The 23,686-nt window shown below is 46.6% G+C and overlaps 1 protein-coding gene across 6 annotated transcripts in view; it reads left to right on the forward strand.

Annotated features, from left to right (window-relative positions):
• LOC119951775 (inositol-tetrakisphosphate 1-kinase-like) overlaps positions 1-23,686 on the forward strand; it is a 243,560-nt gene that overhangs the window by 150,142 nt on the left and 69,732 nt on the right. Inside the window, exon 1 of one of the 6 annotated variants that reach the window (XM_038775125.1) lies at positions 9,126-9,266. The exons of 4 other annotated variants lie outside the window; for them this stretch is intronic. In XM_038775125.1, the coding sequence (XP_038631053.1) occupies positions 9,141-9,266 (126 nt within the window). In that variant the 5' untranslated portion in view covers positions 9,126-9,140. Of the gene's footprint in view, positions 1-9,125; positions 9,267-11,100; positions 11,124-23,686 lie in introns of those variants that run through there. One more of the 6 variants, XM_038775155.1, reaches the window with a different exon arrangement.

Genomic DNA, 23,686 nt, shown 5'->3' on the forward strand with positions numbered 1-23,686 from the left:
TACCAGGATGTTGCCTGGTATGGAGGGAAAATCTTATGAGGAAAGGCTGATGGACTTGAGGTTGTTTCGTTAGAGAGAAGAAGGTTAAGAGGTGACTTAATAGAGGCATACAAAATGATCAGAGGGTTAGATAGGGTGGACAGCGAGAGCCTTCTCCCGCGGATGGAGGTGGCTAGCACGAGGGGACATAGCCTTAAATTGAGGGGTAATAGATATAGGACAGAGGTCAGAGGTGGGTTTTTTACGCAAAGAGTGGTGAGGCCGTGAATGCCCTACCTGCAACAGTAGTGAACTCGCCAACATTGAGGGCATTTAAAAATTTATTGGATAAGCATATGGATGATAAGGGCATAGTGTAGGTTAGATGGCCTTTAGTTTTTTTTTTTCCATGTCGGTGCAACATCGAGGGCCGAAGGGCCTGTACTGCGCTGTATCGTTCTATGTTCTATTTATGGTCCACAGAAGGCAGTTTAATTTGAAGTGGCATTTAACAAAATTATTTATAAAATGTGAAGTCGAGCAGCGCTCTCCTTTATGCCGATGGTGAGTTCCATCTTTATACTTGTTCCAACCCCTGTCTGAAGTGCGAACAGGCAGCTAATGCATTTATCAAAACTTGAGCAAGAGGTTGCAGCTGCAGCGAGCATAGGAATATATAGCTTCAAAGGAGGATACTCAGACCCTCGTGATTAGGATAGCCAAAATAAAACTATCCGGCCTAAACCCACTTTCACTTTTTGGTTTAAAGCCTTGGAGGTTCTGGCACTTTAGGTGCATATCCACATGAGCTTTCCATCCCTCCACAAATCCATGTATCATGTGACCTTACCTGCTCCAAAAATTGCACCCAATAAAACGGAACCAGAGATCTGAATGTAATATCAAGTTGAAAATGGCAGGACTCCTAGTCACTAATATTTTCACTGGCTTATGTCTACCAATTTGAAGCAATGTATTTTGATCCGCCCTGCTGTTCTGGCAGTGAGGGCGGCAGAATAGCACAGTAATTAGCACTGTTGCTTCACAGTGCCAGGGACCCTGGTTGGGTTCCCAGCTTGGGTCACTGTCTGTGCGGAGTCTGCCCATTCACCGCGCGTCTGTGTGAGTTTCCTCCGGGTGCTCCAGTTTCGTCCTGAAAACACTTGCTTGTTGGTGAATTGGACATTCTGAATTCTCCCTCTGCGGTACCGGAATGTGACGAAACGGGGATTTTCACAGTAACTTCATTGCAGTGTTAATGTAAGCCTGCATATGACCCAATGAAGATATTATTTATTTAAATGACTGCTTCCTTTTATCAATTCTGCCCTGGTTTGAACCACTGCAAATATCCTCTTCCTTTGAGGTACCCTCCCTGATCAAGCAACCTGCCATTGCTCCTACATTTATGATTCCTTATATTACTTCTCTATTACTTTGAGAACTGAGCAATAACCAGTCGTTTGGAGGTACAGAATTTGAGTGTTGCTGGAAAAAAAGAGACATGTCGTCAAAGCTTTTGTCTTGCACTCGTCAGGATTGACTCGTAAGACGAAATCTCAAGGGGAACAATTTATCCTGCATGAGAAAAGTGTGCCGATTGGCTGATGAGTGGACTCTGGTTGAGGTGTTGCCGTGGAGAATCCGCCAGAGAACAGTTATCCTCCAAGTTTTGTGTAAATTCAAACTGTAAACCGGGCAAGTTGACTCTGATCGAGGCGTTGCCAAGGTGCATAGTTAATGTGCAAGTAATTTCTGATTCTATAAATTGGCTATTTTGGTGTATTTCAGTTATTAGCATAAATTTTAATTGATATTAATGCATAAAATACCCTGCATGTGCACCTAAAATAGGAAGTTTCCAATCGCAAATGGCTGGTTAATCCTCCCTATTGCTTGTTTGCCAGCTCTGAATGCAGCCTACCAGCCTGCTCCCAGCGGCAGCCTGCCAGTTGCTATTCCATAATTTGCGTGGATGTTTTAGTTGCCTCCCGTCGCTGTCGGGACGCAATATGCTTCATTGGTAGGTCAGCTTGAAGTGACTGCTTGACTCGCTGCCTAGTCATGGTCAGACATACGTGTATTACCATTGTATAATGTGTGTGTTCAGTATGCCATCAAGTCAATCTGATCCAGCATAACTTTTGACACTGACAATCACCTGATAACATGGAAGATTGCGCAGGCACATCTAATCTTCAAAAATCAGTATAAATCTTAAATCCGACATCAACTACCTTCAGCCATATGCCACATCAGTAAAGTAATGGCAAGAGCTATCAATAGTTAGACATGAATGTCACAAGGGAAATTAAACTTCACTGACACAAGGCAACATTTGGACTCGAGAAACCCCACTTGAACTGGTGAGTTGGGGGTTATACCTGACGGAGGAAAGATTGGCAATGAGGCCAGTGACAAAGCCCCAGCTCGTCAGTGAAGGAGTTCTGCTGTGAAGTGTCTTGGCCTAACTACGTATCTTCTTCCCCATTATCAGTAATCTTTTTCATTGTGAGGAGCAGTTTGCAGATGATTCCATTGGTTTAGCTCGATTTGCAACATAATGAAGCAACTCGTGCCAAAAGCAGCAGGTAATGTCTAGGCTTAGGCTGACATTCAGCCCGCATAAATACCTGGTAACAACTACTTGAACTTGAGGAAGAAGCAAGAGTGTAGCTGACTCCCAATTACCTTTGATGGTGCCACTATTGCTGAGTCCCTCATCATCAATCTGGGTGGAGAGGAGGAAGCAGGAACATGCTATCAATTAAAGAAAAGGCCTCTGATCCTCATTTTGGTGCAACCAGAGATGGGCAATAAATGCGGCCTCGCAACGTCACAAGAACAAATAATTTTTGGGGAAAAAAGCTTGCGCCTAATTTTGATCTGCGAAGTGCACCAGTATGACTTTTGAGAAGTTAGATGGGGAGGAACATGCTTCTCTGATAACTAGCTGCTGGATGAAATGATCATTTCTTTGGGCTCTGTTGCTGTGTTTAACCCCAGGAGGATGCCTCTGACTTGTGAATTGCCTTTGAGGCAGACGGAATTTGTTATAAGACCATAAGTCATAGGAGCAGAATTAGGCCACTCGGCCCATCGAGTCTACTCCACCATTCAGTCATGGCTGAAGTTTTTCTCATCCCCATTCTCCTGCCTTCTCCCCATAACCCCTGATCCCCTTCAAGGGGATCAAGAACCTATCTATCCCTGTCTTAAAGACACTCAGTGATTTGGCCTCCACAGCCTTCGGCGGCAAAGAATTCCACAGATTCACCACCCTCTGGCTGAAGACATTCCCCCTCATCTCTGTGCCCGCTGGTATTGAAAATGGCTTTGTGATTCAGGGTGGAGAAAGAAGTGCCAAAAGCATCTGCTCCCAACATCTTTTGGAGGCCATTTTGGACAGGAGGTGCAAACCCAGCCAGAGGTTTATTCTACTGCTCGCATAGAACATGCCACATACTGTGGAGATGGGACGGACCTGAGGTGTCAAAAGAAACACTTGCAAAAATGACACTGGGTGGGATTTTCCTCCCCCCTCTGTGGGGTGTCCTCAGTGGTCACCAGTGGCCGGCCTGGAGGGGGGGGGTGAACGCACCCCAGACCGCCAGGGGTGCATTGTTGGCAGGACTGGATCCCGGCAGCGTGATCGGCCAGAAAGACCCTCCCCTGAATGCAACTTTGAAGCAAAACTGCCTGCCCCATTGATTCTGGAATGGAGACGAACAAACACTGTGGGCGCACCTCAAGTCCGCACTGCCCTGCCCTCTGGGTAGATTAGAGGAAGCCAAATGGCGTCTTTATGAGGAATGGGAGCATGAAAGTTAATTTGTGTGGCAATTTTGAAACCAACCATGTGGTTGTTTTGGAGCTCGCTCAGAAAGTGCGCCGCTATGTTTGATTTTTTTTTGGGTCAGATCCGCCAGGGATGTCCCAGATTTAAATACTCAAGCCTGTATTTGCTTTGCTGCTTCCAGCCAGAATGTCAGTAGGAGCACGGCAATTACCTTCACAGTCCCTGGGTTCAGGGTAGGACAGGGAAGCCTTTCAGGCCAAGACTCCAGATGCTGGTTCCCATCCAGTCTCCCCCACTGGAGAGCATCATGTGTCAAAATCGGGTGGGTCCTGTCTCAGCAGCAGTGTTAAAGTAAGATAGCCTATGTGGAGCACACATAGTTTCATACATGGAGATTGGGCCACTGGAGGTGCATGGATTCCAGTCCACTGAAAGAAAACCCGCATGGATCAACACCTTTTGAGTGGTGTACGCAGAGTAGAAATCTAAAACTTGGCTCCTCTGTAATTAAGACGTAACCTAAGACGTACTAATCCGTATTGTGCTGTGGAGGGAGGTGGGGGGGCAGTCACAGGTTCAATTGCCTCCATGAAAGACGGGGGGGAAAAAAATCTTTGATGAGGGACTGTCCCTTTAAATCTGAGCCTAAAGTTACCATGTAGTTTTCTGTGATCCTTGAACAAACCGGCCCTCAAGAGATTAAGAATCATTGACGACTCATTGTACCCTCGAAGAATAACGAAATACGAATCTGTTCCAAAAGATTTTACCGGCAGTGGGCATTTGTTCATTCAAAGCCTCTGTCAAGCTGCCAGGATAATTGAGGACATTTTTGGAAAGTGGCAGATATCCAAAGTATACTGGACCTGGGCACTTAGCGCAACCATGGCAACAGATTACCCCCCCACCCCCCTCTTTCTCAATCAAACTTCATGTTTGGTTGTGTATGGCACTCAGTGGAAAAACTGATAGCCAACATTCCAACTTTAAGATGTTTTTCAGCTTTAAAAAAAGATCAGAAAATAAATAAGCCGGAACTGTGCCAAAGCACTTGGACTTAGAAAATTGATCTTAACCCTGTTAATGCTGGAAACTCTTTGCAGCAGGAAGTACTTGTCTTTCAGCTGGAGCAGTGGGTTGGAATTGTGTTGTGAAGGGGATCTTGTTTGCTGACTGGAGAGCTGGCAAGGGGACCTTCAGTGCCTCTTTTCGAGGAAGGGGCACTGAGCCCCATGCCAGTCAGACAGTGGCAAGGCCAGAGGTGGGCCCTCCCCTGGAATCAAGACATGGGGGTGGAGATCTCCCCTGGCGAGAGCTTCTTGCCCTCAGCATGCCAATGAGGAGGACTGTGGCTGCTTTTGGAAGGCACTGGGATCGCCATCCGGCCCTAGATCTTGAACTCCCCTTCCCTCAACTTCTCTGTCTCTCAGCTCTCTCCTCCTAAGGTGCAGGCTTAAACCCACCTTGGGTGCGATATTCCGGCTGCGTTGCGCCAGCGCACCCCCACTATTTTCCTGGAGAATGGCAGGAGAGCCCTAATCGAGTTTCACGCCGGTTGCCTAACGGAGAGCGACGTTTCCCTGCCTGCGGCATCTGACCGGCAACCTGGTCCAGGCCCTCGCTGGGCGTGAACCAGGTGAGGCATATTTAAATGCACAGTAAGAAGTCTTACAACACAGGTTAAAGGTCCAACATGTTCGTTTCAAATGCTCCGAAAGCTAGTGTTTGAAACAAACCTGTTGGACTTAACCTGGTGTTGTAAGACTTCTTACTGTGCTCACCCCAGACCAACACCGGCATCTCCACATCATATTCAAATGAGTTCTCAAAGTCACTTAAATATGCTCCAGCCAGTGGCCGGAGTCTCCCGGGCTCCCGAGATTCTCCATTCCCACCGGCCTCGGCTGCACCAGCGGGAATCACTCCTGTTTCCATCAATGGAGGCCAGACATGATGGTCACACCAGGGGGTACAGAGGTCATTGGAGCCCCCGGGTGGTCGGGGGCAAGGCAGAGCAGTGGCTTGACACTCTGTCTTGGTGCTGCCCAATGGGGCCTGAGAGGGGGTATGGCCATGAAAGGAGGATTGAGAGTGGGGCATGAATATGGGGGGGGGTGGGTCACTGGCGACCCTATAGCGAGGTGTTGGTACTGGCGGGGGTGGTGGTTTCTGCCCAGTGAGTAGGATGGGGGGAGGGCGTTCTCTGCCAGTGAGTAGGAGGGAGGGTGGGCCATAGGGTTGTCTGGGAATTGAGGCGCCAAGGAGCGGTCAAGCCATCTTCTTTAGGTCCCCACTCTGAACGAAGTTGAAATGTGGGAGAATTCAGTGAGAATCTCCCCAAACTCCAAACAATTGACAAGTGGGGGAGAATTCCGATGGGAATTGCACCAAACAGCGGCGATATCCACACCGTTTTCCTGCCAAAATGGACACATGGGCCAGAATTCTCCGGGGGTTGGGTTCTCTGTTTCTGCTGGCAGTGCACCGCCCGCCCGCAGGTTTCAAGGTGGCAGTGGTGTCTTCCGTGGGAAATCCCATTAAACAGCAGCGGGAACCCCGCCGCCAACGAACGCCAGTGAGAAACACGCGGCTGGGGGGATCAGAGAATCTAGCCCGTAGTCATTTTTGGGGAAATTCCACCCCCGCTATCTCTTTAGATTTTATTTCTATAATTCATGAGATATAGGAGCATAATTAGGCCATTCGACCATCGAGCTACTCTGCCATTCAATCATCCCCATTCTCCTGGCTTTCTCCCCATGCCCCCGATCCCCTTATAATCAAGAAATCCCCTTATTCATCAAGACACCAGATTTGTGCTTGAGGTGCTGTAACCTTCAGGGCCTACAGCAAGATCTGGAAGGTGGAATTAGAAAGAATAGTTCTTTCTCGAACTCCAGACTAGGAGCAGGAGTAGGCAATTTAGCCCCTCGAGCCGGCTCCACCGTTCAATACCCATCATGGCTGATTTCATCAAGACCTCATCTCCACCAATCCTGCCATTCTCCATAACCTGTCACCCATATTAGATAAAAAAATTAACTCCTCAATTTACTCACTGTCTAGCATCCCACCGCACTCGGGGTAGCGAAGTCCACAGATTCACCGGACCTTTGGAGAAAGTAGTTTCTCCTCAAATCTGTTTTAAATTTGCTACCTCCTATCCTGACTCAATGACCTCTCCTTCTAGAATGCCCCACAAGAGGAAGCATCCGCTGCATGTCTACTTTATTCATACCCTGTATCAGTCTTTTAAACTGTAGAGAGTATAGGCCTAAACTGCTCGATCTCTCTTCATACGACAAACCGCTCAGCTCTGGAATCAATCTAGTGACCCTCCCACTGAACTGCCTCCAATGCCACTACTTTGTTCCTCAAATAAGGGAACTAAAAATTGCACAGTTCTCCAGGTGCGGTCTCACCAATGCCTTGTACAGTTGCAACACTTCTTTACCTTTTATACTCTATTCATTTAGCTATAAATGCCAACATTCCATTCACTTTCTATATTACCTGCTGTACCTGCATGATAGTTTTCTGTGACTCGTGCACAAGGACACCCAGATCCCTATGTACCAGAGCACCCCAAAGTCTTTCCCCATTTAGATAATAACTTACTGTTACATTTTTCCGACCAAAATGGTTGCCCTCACTCTTAACCCACGTTAAACTCAATCTGCCACATTTGGTCCACTCTTCTAACCCATCTATATCCATTGTAAGTGTTCTTATTTCCTCAGTACAATTTACAATCCCACCAATTTTAGTGTCATCTGCAAAATTTGTCTATAGACCTTTCTGTCCGTGTATCTAAGTCTTTAATATGATTGTAAATAATTGGGGGCCCAAGGACCAAACCTGTGACACTCCATCGTTACATTATTGCCATGCAGAAAAAGACCCATTTATCCCGACTCTCTGTCTGCCAGCCAATCATCCATGCAAGCTAACAAATTACCCCTAATCTCGTGTGTTTTATCCTTCTGTGCGGCACCTTATCAAACGCCTTCCGAAAATCCAGATATACTCGGCGGGATTCTCCCATTCGGCGGCAGAGTATCCACGCCGTCGGAAACGCCGTCGCGTTCACGGCAGTGTGAACGGGCTTGCGGGAGTACCGATTCTGACCCCTAGGGGGGGCCAGCACGGCGCTGGAGCGGTTCTCGCCTCTCCAGCCTCCCATCTGCGCAAACTGTGCGCCGCACCAACCCGCGTATGCGCAGTGGTGGCCTCCCTCAACGTGCTAGCCCCGACGCAACATGGCGCAAGAGTTCAGGGTCCGGCGCGTAAGAAAATAGGCCCGAGGAGCAAGAGGCTGACCCGCCGATAGGTGGGCCCCGATCGTGGGCCAGGCCCCATTGGAGGGCCCCCCCCCCCCCCTCCCAACAGGCCATCCCCCGACCCCGCGCAGAGTTCCCGCCAGCTGTGACCAGGTGCGGACGGCGCCTAGAGCGACCCGCAGCCTGCGGCACGCCAAACGCGCTGGCATCGGGGTGGCGCGGTTGCGGGGATTCTCCGCCTGCTGGAGAATCCCGCCCACTATATCTACCCCTATATAATACTCCTTTCTGACACTTCTGGATGATTTGCCTGGTTGAAGATCAGATGAAGTTTGCAAATTGTTGTTCATTCTCTCTTTCAGTCTCTCTCGCTCATACACACAAACAGCAGTTGAACCTCATTTCTGTAATGTTGGCAAGCTGTAGGCACTGAATTAGTCGCGAGCAGTTTGCTGGAGGCCATAGAATCTGGCAGCTCCTCTGTGAAACCGAGCGGCAAGTAATTAGTTAAAGGGCAGGAGTGGGGAGCTCAGTGCAGGAGACCACGCACAGGCTAGCAGCAGGCCAGGAAGATTCTTTTGTGGTTTCAGCAGGTGCGTTCAGTTTCCTCTGGCCCCACAAGTAACCTTTAAATAAATACATGCAAGCTAGCTGCTTTTGAGTGGCCTGGAATAATCCCCTGTTCGGGACCACTGATACCAGTAGACGGAATGTTTATCCCACCATTCGGCATTTCAGCTGACAGATGGCATAGAACCCTGCCGTGATTATTGACACAAGGCTCTTTGCCTGTCTTTAGCATGAAACGCACACAAAAATCATATCAGGCACGAGATTTTGAATGTAAACATGTGTTTGCAAACCACCCCAGTTTTCAGCATGCTTCCTTTTATGTTGCTGCATTGTAAAAAGAGACTGTAGTCATTTGCTTGATTTATATCAAATGCAATGTGTAGCACAGACGCACTCCAGTTATCTTAATCCCGTTCACCCTAAGGATCTTTCTTTAACAGAGAGATTGTAAACTCTCATTGCATTCCTGTGACTGATAATATTAATATTAAAGGGCTCAAGTTGGGTCGATGCATCAGCATCAGTATTGCCCCACGGATCCCCCTGGCTACTCAGCGCCTGGCATTCCCATTTTACTAATTGAATTCTGCTGTCATGTGGCAGTTTATGGTTCCTTTGTCGGAGCAGCATTGCAGGTATAGATTTTTAAATCTCCACAATGGCTATGTGGGATAATGGATGCATTTTATTTCTAGTTAAATAACTCGTCGTGTCTTCTGTTTTTGACTGTCGCTGTGAGCCGTGGTTGGGTGACACGTGTAAAAAGGCTGGCAATAAATAGTCTCACTATTCTGAAAACTGAGCACTCTCCACAGTGAGACCTTCTAGACTTGGCAGGGGCTGTACTGATGGGAAAATGCAAGGTGGTTATTGTGGTGTTGGGGGGGTGTAACTGGGAATGCGGGGTTGAGGTTAAAATTAGATCCGGTATGATCGTACTAAATGCCAGAGCCAGCTCAAGGAGCTGAGTAGCCTATTTCTGCTCCTAATTTTTAATGCTCGGAAAACCCATCTCCAACCAAACCTTTCTTGATATCATCGTACACCTTTGGTGCCAACATTACTTAGTGTCACGCTGTTGTCAGGTCCCCGGACTTTTTATTACATTAAAGGCACTGAATAAATGCAGGTTGTTGTTGAGATGTATCAGATATTTATTTTTCATGTTTACTCTGCTGCTAAATCAAATGAGGCGCCATTTGAAATTGGCATTTTCTGGGGCCTCTCAGCTGAAGTGGCGGGGGGTGGGGGGGATCTACGGCGGATTATTGCAATAAGAATGTGTAGCTGATGTTCAATTCCTCTACATCTGCCACGAAGATGAGGGTATTGCCTTTCTCTTGTGCTGCAGCAAATGGTATGTCTGGCAAGCAAGCGAAGCGTGGCAATGAGCTGGCACCTTTTGAGTTCATTATTAGTCTCCGCCTACGGATGTGTATGTTTTGCTCGCTGGTGAGGATTTATTCCATTTATGTTCGGTCCCTGTGTGGAACTCCCTTGACGTCACTGCAAAAAAAACTGTGATTCAGGAAAATGAGAGGTTTCCGAGGCTGAGTGTTTACTGTGGACGTTTCGTTGGCTCTTCGCCAACTGGAGGCTTGTTTCAATTCCCGCCTCGCAGCTAATATAAATGGATGCTGTTGTTTCTTGATTTGTCAGTGCATGCCCCGTGAACTGTTCACTGGAAGGTGGAGCTTAACTCATCCAAACAGCGGATCCCTGGTTGCACTGGTTCTCCCCCCCCCCCCCCCCGCTTCAATAAGCACTCCTGTCCTGATGGCTGAGCCTGCAACTGTCTGGCATTGTGGAGTCAGTCAGTCGGACATGTGGCAGTTTACACCATGGGAGTGTAGCCGATGGGGAAGGTGTTCTGTAATCGTCCACACTCCTGTGGTATAAAAACATCTTGACCGTCTGAAACTGATGGTGGAGAGCAACCTATTGGGAAGTGTCACTGACTAAAGTTTGATGGAAGTGATACCATTTAATTTTCAGCCCCCAACACCCCCCCCCCCCCCTCATTTCTGTCAGGGCGGGCTAATGAAGATGGACCCAGGTGCATTTATTTCAAGTGGAAAATTCTGTGCAACAATGGGGATAAATGAGGAGAATACATATTTATGTATCCAGTAACGGTCTCCATGTCATTTGTCATTGTAAAAATGTTAACTGTCTTTCCATGTTTAGACTTTTGTTTAAAATAGATTACCCTTCTGTTTCATTTTAAACCGTTTGTCTGTCTGGCAGTTTCCACCCACTTACAATGTTGCGTGTGATTTTAAAAAAGATATGGGAAAAAGAGCTGCTTTCTTTTTAAGAAAATACAAACTGTTATTCTGCCCATAAAAGGTAAAAAATACTGAATTGAAGAATTTGATATGCGTTCATTATTCAATGAATCCTCAACAGGCCAGTAACAACACGGCCTTGAAGGCCCAAGTGGCAAAGGCACTCGTGTTCTTCGCGACTGACCAGATCACGTTCTCTTCCAGGTTTGTGCATTATCTAATTGCAACTGGGCCAACACTGAGATGGTTATTGCATTTGACCTTGATAAATGGGCAATAAGAGTGCAAGTTTATCTGGAGCCTTTCATGACCCCCAGGATTCCCAAACATTTAACAGCCAATGGAGTACTTTTTTTGGAATAGCTGCTGGAAAAAAATCTTGCTTCAGCCAATTTTGTTTTTGTCAATGTTGTGTTCTTGCCTTTAGTTATGCAATTCATCGACCCGAATGGATCCAGCAGTGATGATCCTTGAACTTCAAATACTTTGCCCCAAATCTGTTTCACTCCAAATGTTCTCTCTCGCCAGAATCCTCATTTTGGGACTTGTGCTTATTCCACAATCGAACTAGTTTAAAAAGAAAAGTTATTCATCTTACAACAGTAATTTGCATCTATATAGGACGTTTTAATATAGGAAAAGCTGCCATGGTGGGCTGGATTCTCCGATTCTGGGGCTATGTCCCCATGCCGGTGTGGGGACGGTGGCAGGAAAACTGGCGAAAAACGGTCACCGATTCCCTGTTTTGCTCGGGGCTAGCAGGACAGCAGCGTAGAGCACCCGGCTCAAGCTGTCGATACGCTCCGGAGAATTGCCGGGTCCATGGCTGCGCATGTGCACGGCGGTGGCCTGCAGCGGCCGCGTCGTGCTTCATGGCGGGGGTCCCTTGCGGACGCGGCCCGTGAAATAGTACCTCCATTCGGCTGGCTCGCACGCCCCGGACCCCCCCCCCCCCCCCCCCCCCCCCAGTGCTCTCAGCCCCGAATATTGGCTCCCCTTGCCCACAGATTGCCCCACCCCGACTGTGGCGGCGTTGGACTAAGTCCGCAGCCGCTATGCTGAGTTCCTGACGGATGAGGCCATGAGAGACCCACGCCATCGGGAACTGGGCTAGTCGGGGGCGGAGCATCGGGGGGCGGGCCTCGGGCAATGTCCTGAGACCGTCGATACGTGGCGCGGCGTAATCTGCAAGTACGCTGCTTTGGATGGGGCGGAGCGTCGCAAAAGCGGCGCCGGTCCTGATTCTGTTTTAACTTGGATTCTCGGCGACGGGAGAATCCAACCCAGTGTGTCACAAGAGCATTATCAAACGACAGTTTACATCAAACCAAAATGGAAGATAATAGGGCAGGTGACCACATGTTTTGTCACCTTTCTTCCTTCCGCACTCCTGTACTGAAATCATTACAAATGGGACCACCCTTCAGCTTATATGTTCAAAAAATCCCGAACCTGTCGTGTGATAACACACTTGGGAAAAGGGGTTCAGGAAGCAGAAATACAATGTTTGTTTTACTCCCCTTCTTTATTCCTTTTCTTTCTTTCTTTCTTCTCTGCTTTTTCAGCTTTCCGTCATTCATTCTTTCTCTCTCTCATTTGCTATGTCCTTTAATCTCTTTCACAGCTTTTTCTCTCCTGCATCTCTTTTCTTTCTTTCCTTCCTTTTGTTCTTTGGCCTTTCTGTCCCGTCTTTCCTTGTCCTTACCTTTGATGACATCACCAGCATTTGTTTTCTGTGCGTCACCTTGGTTGAGTTCCAGCTTGAGCAAACTGGCCAAAGAAGTGTGTCCCTGGGAACTGGTAATAATGCAAAGTCACCTGTTTGGAGAGACTCGACTCTGGTAGATGCGAATAAGCCTGGAGCCTAAACTGCCTCTGCATTTGGAACTAATTGGCCATCAAACAAAACTGAAAATCCTATGATTATAGAGTCCCAATTATTGAACGACTGCAATTGAGTTTCTTTTTGAACTGGTTGTTTGCAAATGACCCATTGGCATAAATGGGCACTTACTACTTAACAAATGAATTCTTGTGGGAACATTGTTATGAGAGCTAACCGTTTCCAAATATGTTGCGAGCAAATTTGCCACTTTGCACACGGGCCCTCATCTTCTATAATTCAGTTGCAAAGACTATTCCAGCTTTAAAGCTGGATGTGTGGAACTATGAATGATTTGTAAAGCTACCCAACAGAGCTGAATGATGTCTGCGATTTGTACTGTGGTCTTGTATGGATTTAGGTTTGGATAAGGATCCTAAATCAGCGTTTGAAATGACAAATTCGATGTTGAAAGTATCAAATGCTGAGATGTGACCTGACATGGGGCTGGTTTAGCACAGTGGGTTTAATAGCTGGCTTGTAATGCAGAACAAGGCCAGCAGCGTGGGTTCAATTCCTGTACCGGCCTCCCCGAACAGGCGCCAGAACGTGGTGACTAGGGGGATTTCACAGTAACTTCATTGAAGCCTACTTGTGATTATTATTATTATTACTTGATGGTATTCAGACTTGCAGTAAGCTTATTTTCCCTTTGATAAGCACTGAGCAACATAGAGGATCTGCCATATGCTGTTCACAGTAGGATGATTGTTAATACACTTGCCCCCCCCTTAAAACCATTTCCTTGGTGTCTGTGATCACTAACTAGTACAGTATATTACTATGTCTGTATGTATATACAAGCTTACAGTTCAGGTCCTAGTTATTTAGCCCAGAGCTGGAGATAAACATTATTTTTTGCTTTATAATTATGATTGAGACTTGGGATGTCCCATAGTGTTCCTGAACCAGAAGGTTCTGAGTTCAGGCCTTCCCAAAGAGAGTCGCGTACGTAATCTAGGCTGTTACTTCGTGCCGTACTGAGGGGCTGCTGCATTGTCACCTTGACAGGGTGGATGCTGAACGAATGTTTTTAATTATGAGCCAGACTGTGGACGGGATGCTTCATCGGGAGGATTCTCTGTTGCGCCTCTGTTGAGGCAATAATCCTATCATCCATGATTTTATCAAATGATGCAGCAGACCTGGGGACAAAGGGCCTACTCTTTCTTCTCATACTTTGTATGTTTGTATGTCATTCGTAAATGCTGTCTTTCAAATGAGGGTTAAAACAAAAGCCCCACTGTAGACATTGGGAGATAAAAGATCCCATAGAGCTGTTTGGACATTGGTAGGGAATTTTTCCAATATCCCGGCCTTAGTCAGCAGCATCAAAACAGGCTGTCGGGTCATTTGTTTTGATTGCTGCTTGTGGACCCTTGTATAAAAGGTGTTTACTTGTACTTCCTGTATTACAACAGTTGACTGCATCTCAAAAGTACTTTATTGACCGTGCAACACTTTGGGATGTCACGAGGATAGGGACGGTGCTATTTAAATGCAAATTATTTTTCTTCTTTCCCATATCACAAAAATATACAGATTAAGTTAATACTGCCACACTAGAGCGGTGTTTGTTACATGGTTAATTATCAGTGTCAATTATACCACATAACCTTGGGTCAGCTTGCACACCCACCTCTGCTGCCAAAGCAATGAATGACCTACCTCCTTACAAGTCGATCTCTCATGACAACGGACATGGGAAGTCAAGATCAGGCAAGTGTGGTGTTTCTCTGGTGAAGTGGGATTAGAGGGAAGGGACCAGGGCTAGGACAGCCAGACATCATTCTCAATTTTAATGTCCGACATTCTGCCCTGTTTTTACAAGATATTTTGATTTCATTTATATTTCAATTTCAAAACTCAGCACAATTTGGGGAGATGAGATGCAGAATAGGTTGGACCGCCTGAATTTCTCAGAGAATTTGGGAGATGAAGGAATGAGGTGCAACAGCACCATCACTGGTGGGAGGGTGTAATTGTAGCGTGGCAAGTTCACACAGGCAATTTCAATCATGAGGGACAAGGGAATTTAATAATAATCTTTATTGCCACAAGTAGGCTTACATTAAGACTGCAATGAAGTCACTGTGAAAAGACCCTAGTTGCCACATCCCGGCGCCTGTTCGGATACACAGGGAGAACTCGGAATGTCCAAATTACCTAACAGCATGTCCTTCGGGACTTGTGGGAGGAAACCGGAGCACCCGGAGGAAACCCACGCAGACACGGGAAGAACGTGCAGACACTGCACAGGCAGTGACCCAAACTGGGAATCGAAACCTGGGACGCTGGAACTCTGAAGCAACGGAGCTACCGGGGAAAAGTTGCTACAAAAGGAATGACAAAAATGTGACCGCACGAAGGAAGCATTTACAGTCCAGTAGCTGGTCATTTAGAGTAATTCTGGGGGGAGAAAAAAATGTGATTGTACTCTGTAGGCCACCTGAATTGCACGAGCAGTTGGTGCTCTTTCTAAACAATGAGGCATCTCTTCGCAAAAGATAAGGCTCTGGGGCCAACAGAGACTCTGAGTGCATTGACTGCCTAGAGTGGTGATCAGTTCTTCAAAGCATGTTTCCAGTGCTGAGCACTAGCACCCTGAGCACACGTCCGCAGGCTTGCATAGTGCTGCAGTCTTTTTACTTTGTTAACAGTGCTGTAGGATTTCCGAGGGATCCTGGCAGGAAATGGTTTACCTGCCATTGGGTCACCTTTTTTTGCAGGTTACCCACTTCCAGGGGGGGCTGGAGATAATGGAGAGAATGAACCAAACCAGCTGAGGGATGTTGTTGCTGGGTGCTTCAGCTTATGAAACCTGCGTAAAAGTGAATAGCTACAAGGGCAACCTTTAGTAACCTGCTATTCAAGTGACATCTTTACAATGGTGATTGATTTCCTTGTTACTTTACACTGGCAGTTTGCATTGTAATACGCATCATTTTTAGCCTGATTTTGTCCAGCTATGTAGATCGTTTATCAGAAGCGACTTTCTTTCAGCACATTCTGGATTTGCAGCACCAGCTGATGAACATCTAAAGCCCCAGATTGCACAATCCAGCTCGGTTTACACAGTTCCAGGTTCCCATTTTGGGGATGTGGAGGTTGGGAGTTGTGCCACGCGTGATCTCTGTTCGCGCACTTATCGTCAAACAACTGTTAGGTGCTTGGTATAGGGATTCGGGCCGGTCTTGATGCGGAGAGCTGGTACTGTAACCTTCAATGGAGGTCTTGTGGTGCAATGGGTCACGTCCCTGACTCTGAGCCAGAAGCTCTGGGTTTGAATCCCACCCCAGGATTTGATGGCCAAGGAAGGTTTGTTCATAACGCAGTCAAACAGGTTGACTGTCATCCTACAACCCTTCCAAACACGCCAATGGCTGCCACTAAGAGCGGGAGAGGCTCCTGGTCAGCAACGCTTGGTGGAGTGGCGCCACTCAAGCTATAATAATAATAATCTTTATTATTGCCACAAGTAGTCTTACATTAACATTGCAATGAGGTTACTGTGAAAATCCCCTAGTCACCATATTCCGGCGCCTGTTCGGGTACACAGAGGGGTAATTCAGAATGTCCAATTCACCTAACGGCACGTCTTTCAGGACTTGTGGGAGGAAACTAGAGCACCCGGAGGAAACGCACGCAGACACGGGGAGAACAGGCAGACTCCGCACAGACAGTGACTCGAGCCAGGAATCGAACCTGGGACCCTGGAGCTGTGAAGCAACAGTGGTAACCACTATGCTACTGCGCTGGCGACAGATTAATGACCTGCTCCTTGAATTACTAGCTATGGAAACAGACAAAAGTCTGCCTTACTACACAGCTAGGTGCGGGAAGAGACTTGGAATTGTTACCTTCTGGGTTTCGCTTTCAAATAGTGTATCCATTTTCACACTTCTGGCGGAATCATGAAAATGAAAATCGCTTATTGTCACGAGTAGGCTTCAATTAAGTTACTGTGAAAAGCCTCTAGTCTCCACATTCTGGCACCTGTCCGGGGAGGCTGGCACGGGAACCGTGCTGCTGGCCTGCTTGGTCTGCTTTAAAAGCCAGCGATTTAGCCCAGTGAGCTAAACCAGCCCTGTTCTGTATTTGTTAATCTGGTAATGAGGAGTTTGTGAGCGGCGGGGTTACATCGCTGGACCTGAGCGACACAACGACCTGAACGTGGCTAGTGACAAATGAACACTGCTCGCTGCTCATTACACCTGCAGCTGGACACCGACATTGTTCTGGGCTTTTGCATGCTAACCTATGGCAATTAGAGAGCCACTTCAGCACGGGTATCCCTCGGCAGAGTATCTGACACCTCTGTGAACAGAGCAGCATGGTAGCACAGTGGTTAGCACAGTTGCTTCACAGCTCCAGGATCCCAGGTTCGATTCCCAGCCTGGGTCACTGTCTGTGAGGAGTCTGCATGTTCTCCCCGTCTCTGCGTGGGTTTCCTCCGGGTGCTCGGGTTTCCTCCCACAGTCCAAAGATGTGCAGGTTAGGTGGATTGGCCATGATAAATTGCCCTTAGTGTCCAAAAAGGTTGGGTTGGGTTACAGGGTTACAGGAATAGGGTAGGCTTAAGTGGGGTGCTCTTTCCAGGGGCCAGTGCAGACTCGTAAGGGCCGGGTGGCCTCCTTCTGCACTGTAAATTCTATGATCTCTCTTCAATTGGCCATGTTGAGAAGTCTTCACTGAACCCTGCAGCAATTAAACCAGGAAGTATACTCTGGAACATTTAATTCCTTGAAAGTGAGACAGAAAGGGAAAGAAAGATGGGGTTCGCGGGAAAGAACAAAGTACAATTTTAAAACAAATCTTTGAAAATTTAATCCCAGCAATAATTAAAGTCTGAAGGGATGAAATTCCACACTTTTACACGGCCAGAGAGATAACATGTCAATAATTAAGATTTATCACATCTTTAAAAATTCACTCACAATTGATGAATGCATAAGCACAACCTTTTTTTTTTAAGGTGTGTTTAGTGAATATCTAGTGGACAGGTACCCGAACTTCCTGCCCTTTGTGTTTGAATGTAAAATCTCTCAATGAGTGACTGATGAAGTGAAGCCTGTGATGGAGCAGGTAAAACTGGATACCACCTTGCTGGCTTTCACACATAGCTGCGGGGTGTGCAGTCACATCAAGTTGCTGTCCACAGTCCACCATAATAATAGTGAGAGACTGCCTTCACTGTGATTTTTACTGCAAAGTCCAGGCAATTGCAGGCCAATAGCTCAGTGTAGTGCAAACGGAACGTTACATTGTTTCAGATGTACTTTGTGTTGCAGGCATCAAGCTAAGGCCCGACCTGTCTGTTCAGATGGACTTAAAAAGTTCCTTCATACTATTTAAAGAAGAGTAGGGAATTCACCAGTGACTGAGCCAACATCTACCAACTCGGCCAAAAAACGGATTAACTGTAGTTATCTGATTGGAACATTCCGCTTGCAAAATGGTTGTTCCATTTGCTTACATTCTTAAAGCACTTTTAAGATGTTTTGGAGCGATTTGATGAGGTGCTATTTGAATGCAATTTTTTTTTCTGGGTCAACAGAGTAATTAATATCTGTTTGGGTAGAATGACTCAAATGCAGGCTGTGCCACGGGTTCTAATTTTTCTGATTTGTTTACGGTAATCTATTTTTATTCTCTTTTCTCTTGGTTCCATTTTTCTCAGCCAAATGAAATGAAAGTGAAGTGAAATGAAGATCGCTTAGTGTCACAAGTAGGCTTCAAATGGAGTTACTGTGAAAAGCCCCCTAGGCGCCACATTCTGAATGGCCAAATCATTTTGTCTCCTTAAATCATCCAACTTCTCCATTCAGCTAACTTCGACCAAGTCAATCAAACGGTTTGGCTGAAGGGTTTTTTAAGTTGACATGACGTATTTTTGTTGACGATGGGTGTTTATGGGATATAGAGAGAAGATGGGCAGATGGATTTGAGCTGCAGATTAGCTGTGATCAAATTGAATGGTGGAAAAAGCTTGAGGAGCTGAATGACTTATGGCTATTCTTGTAATGCCGCTCCCTCCCCGATTCATACCAGCACTTGCATCGTAATCTTTCAGCAGCACCCTTTCACTGCTGGTACATAATCACCAGCCTGTTCGAGCACTCTCCAGCCCAATATTGAAAAGCACAGTTATGACATCCAGTGGTAGAAATCTGGTGCAGCAGCCACTGTGGTTACCGGTTGAGCAGGTAATTTCTTTCCGCTTGACTTCAACAGGAAGCTCGATGAGATTGTTGTGTAGGTCTGAAGTGCATTGCATTGCTGACCTTTTCCTGAAGCACAATAAAAGGTTTCAAATGCCACGGTGAGGGATATCTAAGCTTCATGTTTGAAGGGTTGAACTCCTTGAAAAGATATCCAGCCACCAATTGGAAAGTCTGGGGGTGATGTCTGGTACATTTAAGCAGACGAGTGTGACACCATCTATCATGACTGCTTGACCAACAGCTACATTAAATGTCCTACGTAACGACAGGAAGTACTGGAAATACTCAGCAGCTCGATGACTGACTGACTGACCACTGTTAAAATATTTCAGGTCAATGATCCTTCATTCAGTCTGAAATGTTAAGTCTTTTCCTCTCTCCACGGATGGTGGCCGACCTGCTGAGTACTTCCAGCCTTTTCTGTTTTGATTCCAAACTTCTACATCTGCAATGTTTTATTTATTTATTTTTCATTTATGGGATGTGGGTGTCCTTAAGACCATAAGACATAGGAGCAGAATTAGGCCACTCAGCCGATCGAGTCTGCTCTGCCATTCACTTATGGCTGATATTTTCTCATCGCCATTATCCTGCCTTCTCCCCATAACCCCTGATCCCCTTAGTAATCAAGAACCTATCTATCTCTGTCTTAAAGACACTCGGTGATTTGGCCTCCACAGCCTTCTGCAGCAAAGAGTTCCACAGATTCACCACCCTCTGGCTGAAGAAATTCCTCCTCATCTCTGTTTTAAAGGATCGTCCCTTTAGTCTGAGATGGTGTCCTCTGGTTCTAGTTTTTCCTACTAGTGGAAACATCCTCCCCACGCCCACTATCCAGGCCTCGCAGTACCCTTTAAGTTTCAATAAGATCCCCCCCTCATCCTTCTAAACTCCAACAAGTACAGACCCAGAGTCCTCAACCGTTCCTAATGCGACAAGCTCTTCATTCCAAGGATCATTTTTGTGAATCTCCTCTGGACCCGTTCCAAGACCAGCACATCCTTCCTTAGATACGGTTGGGCCAGCATTTATTGCCCATCTCTAGTTGCCCTTCAGAAGGCCTTCTTGAACCGCTGCAGCCTTTTGAGGCATAGGTACGCCTACTGTGCTGTTAGAGAGGAGTTCCAGAATGTTGCCCCAGCGACAAGTGAAGGAGCGGCGATATATTTCCAAGTCAGGGTGGTGAGAGACCTGGAGGGGAACCTCCAAGTGGTGGGGTTCCCAGGTATCTACTGCTTTTGTCCTTCTAGATGGTAGTGGTTGTGGGTTTGGAAAGTGCTGTCTAAGGAACCTTGGTGAGTTACTGTAGTGCATCTTGTAGACGGTACACATGGCTGCCACTGTTCATCAGTGGTGGGGGGGGGTTTGAAAATGTTTATGGAAGGGGGAGCAATCAAGCAGGCTCCTGGATGGTGTCGAGCTTCTTGTGTGTTGTTGGAGCTGCACTATCCAGACAAGTGGAGAGTATTCCATTTCACTCCTGATTTGTGCCTTGTAGATGGTGGAATAGCTTTTGGAGGGTCAGGAGGTGAGTTACCCACCTTAGGATTCCTAGCCTTTGACCTGCCCTGGTAGGCACATTATTAATATGACTAGTCCAGTTCAATTTCTGATCAATGATAACCCCCAGGATGTTGATTGTGGGGGATTCAGCAATGGTAATGCCATTGAATGTCAAGGGGCTGTGGTTAGATCCTCTCTTGTAGGAGATAGTCATTGCCTGGTAGTTCTGTGGCACGAATGTAACTTGCCACTTGTCAGCCAAGCCTGGATATTGTCCAGGTCTTGCTGCATTTGGACACAGACTGCTTCATTATCTGTGCGTTGCCAATGGCGCTGAAGATTGTGCAGTTATCTGCAAATATCTCCACTCTGACCTTATGATGGAAAGGAGGTCATTGATGAAGCAGCTGAAGATGGTTGGGCCTGGGACCCTGAGGACCTCCTGGAACGATGTCCTGGAGCTGAGATGATTGACCTCCAACCACCGCAACTATCTTCCTTTGTGCCGGGTTTGACTCCAAACAGAAGAGAGTTTCCCCCCTGATTCCCATTGACTTCAGTTTTGCTCGGGCTCCTTGATGCCGTACTCGGTCAAATGCTGCCTTGATGTCAAGGACAGTCATTCTCACCTCACCTCTGCCATTCAGCTCTTCCATGTTTGAACGAAGGCTGTAACGAGGTCAGGAGCTGTGGAACCCAAACTGAGCGTCCATGACCAGGTTATTGCTGATTAAGATCGGCTTGACAGCATTGTTGATGACTCCTTCCATCATTTTGCTGATGGTAAAGAGTAGACTGATAGGGCAGTAAGTGGCTGGGTTTGCCAAGTAGACGCCAGTGTTGTAGCTTGGTTAGGGGTACGGCAAGTTCTGGACCACAAGTCTTCAGTACTATTGCCAGGATATTGTCAGGGCCCAAAGCCTTCTCAGTACCCAGGGCCTTCAACCGTTGCTTGATATCACATCGAGTGAATCATATTGGCTGAAGGCTGACATCTGTGATGCTGGGGACCTCCGGAGGAGACCGAGATGGATCACAGCACTTCTGGCTGAAGATTGTTGCAAATTCCTCAGCCTTGTCTTTTGCACATATGTGCTGGGCTCCTCCATCATCGAGGATGGGGATATTTGTGGAGCCTCCTTCTTCAATGAGTTGTTTAACAGGCCGCCATTATTCACAGCTGGATGTGGCAGGAGTACAGAGCTTAGATCCGATGCGTTCATTGTGCCCCAGCAGACATCAGCTGTGAGTTTGGCTGCGCTGTGCCCAATTAAAATAATTTTAATGACTCCAGTGTCAAGTTTGGTCCCTAAGCTTGACAGAGGTAGCTGATTGCAGCTGGACACTACAGTTGTCAGCAGAACCTCCAAAGTTAAAAAGAGGAAATGTTATCTGGGGCTCCCCTACCTTCCTCCAACATCACTGACCTGTCGCTGGAAGTGGGTACTAAGTGAAAGCAGCGTTAAACTTGGCCTTATGCCTCCACTAATATTTGCTGTCAAAACTTGCAAGCAAGTGGGTGCGGTACGGAGATTCCCCCAGGAGTATCCCGGTGAGAGTTAATGCCTTCAAGAAAACTGGGAAAGGGAAACAACAAACATTAATAACACCATTCAAATGTTGTAAATAAACACATTGACTAAAGCAATCTAATCTCTCTGGTGAATCAATTATCTGTGTAGCGTAGTAATTGCACATTTCACAGCCAGCTCAATAGATGAAACAAAATACCATGAGCTTTAAATATCATCTTTTCCCTTCATATTGATGCTTGTTATGAACATTAAACTTTACAAGACAGTTCTGTTTTAAACTGTCCCATGTAACCCAAGGCAAAACAAAGGTTCTGCTGAGGGGGATGGTGGTTATACTAAACCTCTGCCCAGAGACAGGCCCGTGTGATCTGGTTGTCATGGGGAAAGAAACCCATTGATTGAATATTTCAGTGTGGGCGCAGTTTTTATGAAAATGAAATGAAACGAAAATCGCTTGTTATCACAAGTAGGCTTCAAATGAAGTTACTGTGAAACGCCCCTAGTCGCCACATTCCGGCACCTGTTCGGGGAGGCTGTTACGGGATGGCATAGTGGTATTGTTACTGGACTAGTAATCCAGAGAGCCAGGGTAATGGACTGGGGACCTAGGTTCAAATCCTGTTATGGCAGATGGTGAAATGTTAATGGAATAATTTTTTTTTAAAATCTGGAATTAGTCTAATGATGACCACGAGACCCACATCAAGTGTTGTAAAAGCCCATCTGGTTCACTAATGTCCTTCCGGGAAGAAAATCTGTCACCTTTACCTGATCTGACCTACATGTGTCTCCTGACCCACGCCAATGTGGTTGACTCTGAAATAGCCGAACAAACCACTCAGTTAAAATGCAATTAAAGATTGACAATAAATGCTGGTGTTTCCTACATTCCTGCATGATTTTTAAAGAAACCTGATCGTCATTTCTTTGCCGCTCCCATTTATTGCACACATAGGTACACCTACTGTGCTGTTAGAGAGGAGTTCCAGAATGTTGTCCCAGCAACAAGTGAAGGAGCGGCGATATATTTCCAAGTCAGGGTGGTGAGAGACTTGGAGGGGAACCTCCAAGTGGTGGGGTTCCCAGGTATCTATTGCTTTTGTCCTTCTAGAGGGTAGCGGTTGTACATGGTAAGAGTATGTGGCTATTGCTTTCTTCGCTGAGTTAGTGGCCTCAATGCTGACACCTGCATGGTGGACACGCCAAGGCAATTGATCACTTAGCAGTTGAGAGTTGTTGCCAACATTTAGAACATTACTGGAACGCGGACACTGAGCACACGTCTGAAAGACTGAAACTCCTCTTAGCTTGCCTGGAAAGCTCAGAAAAAAGAGTTGGTGCAGTACCTGTGAATGTTCACTAAATTCCTGCACCTAAACCCCAGGCATCCACCCAATTTTCTGCCACTTACTACAAGTACGCTAAACCACCATAGGCCCGCTATTTTTCAATTGTGTATCTCATGCTGCCATGTTTATATTTGAAAATCTTTTTGTTTAAGTTCCTAAGCAAAGCATACAAGAGTATGATGGAATCCTGTGATACAGACCACTATTGTCACTTTTAACGATCAAAAATCTACCTCTCCAAACCACAGCCTTTTGTTCATCGTGATTGGTGCGG

This window comes from Scyliorhinus canicula, chromosome 2 (genome assembly GCF_902713615.1).
Source record: "Scyliorhinus canicula chromosome 2, sScyCan1.1, whole genome shotgun sequence".
Classification (NCBI taxonomy): domain Eukaryota; kingdom Metazoa; phylum Chordata; class Chondrichthyes; order Carcharhiniformes; family Scyliorhinidae; genus Scyliorhinus; species Scyliorhinus canicula.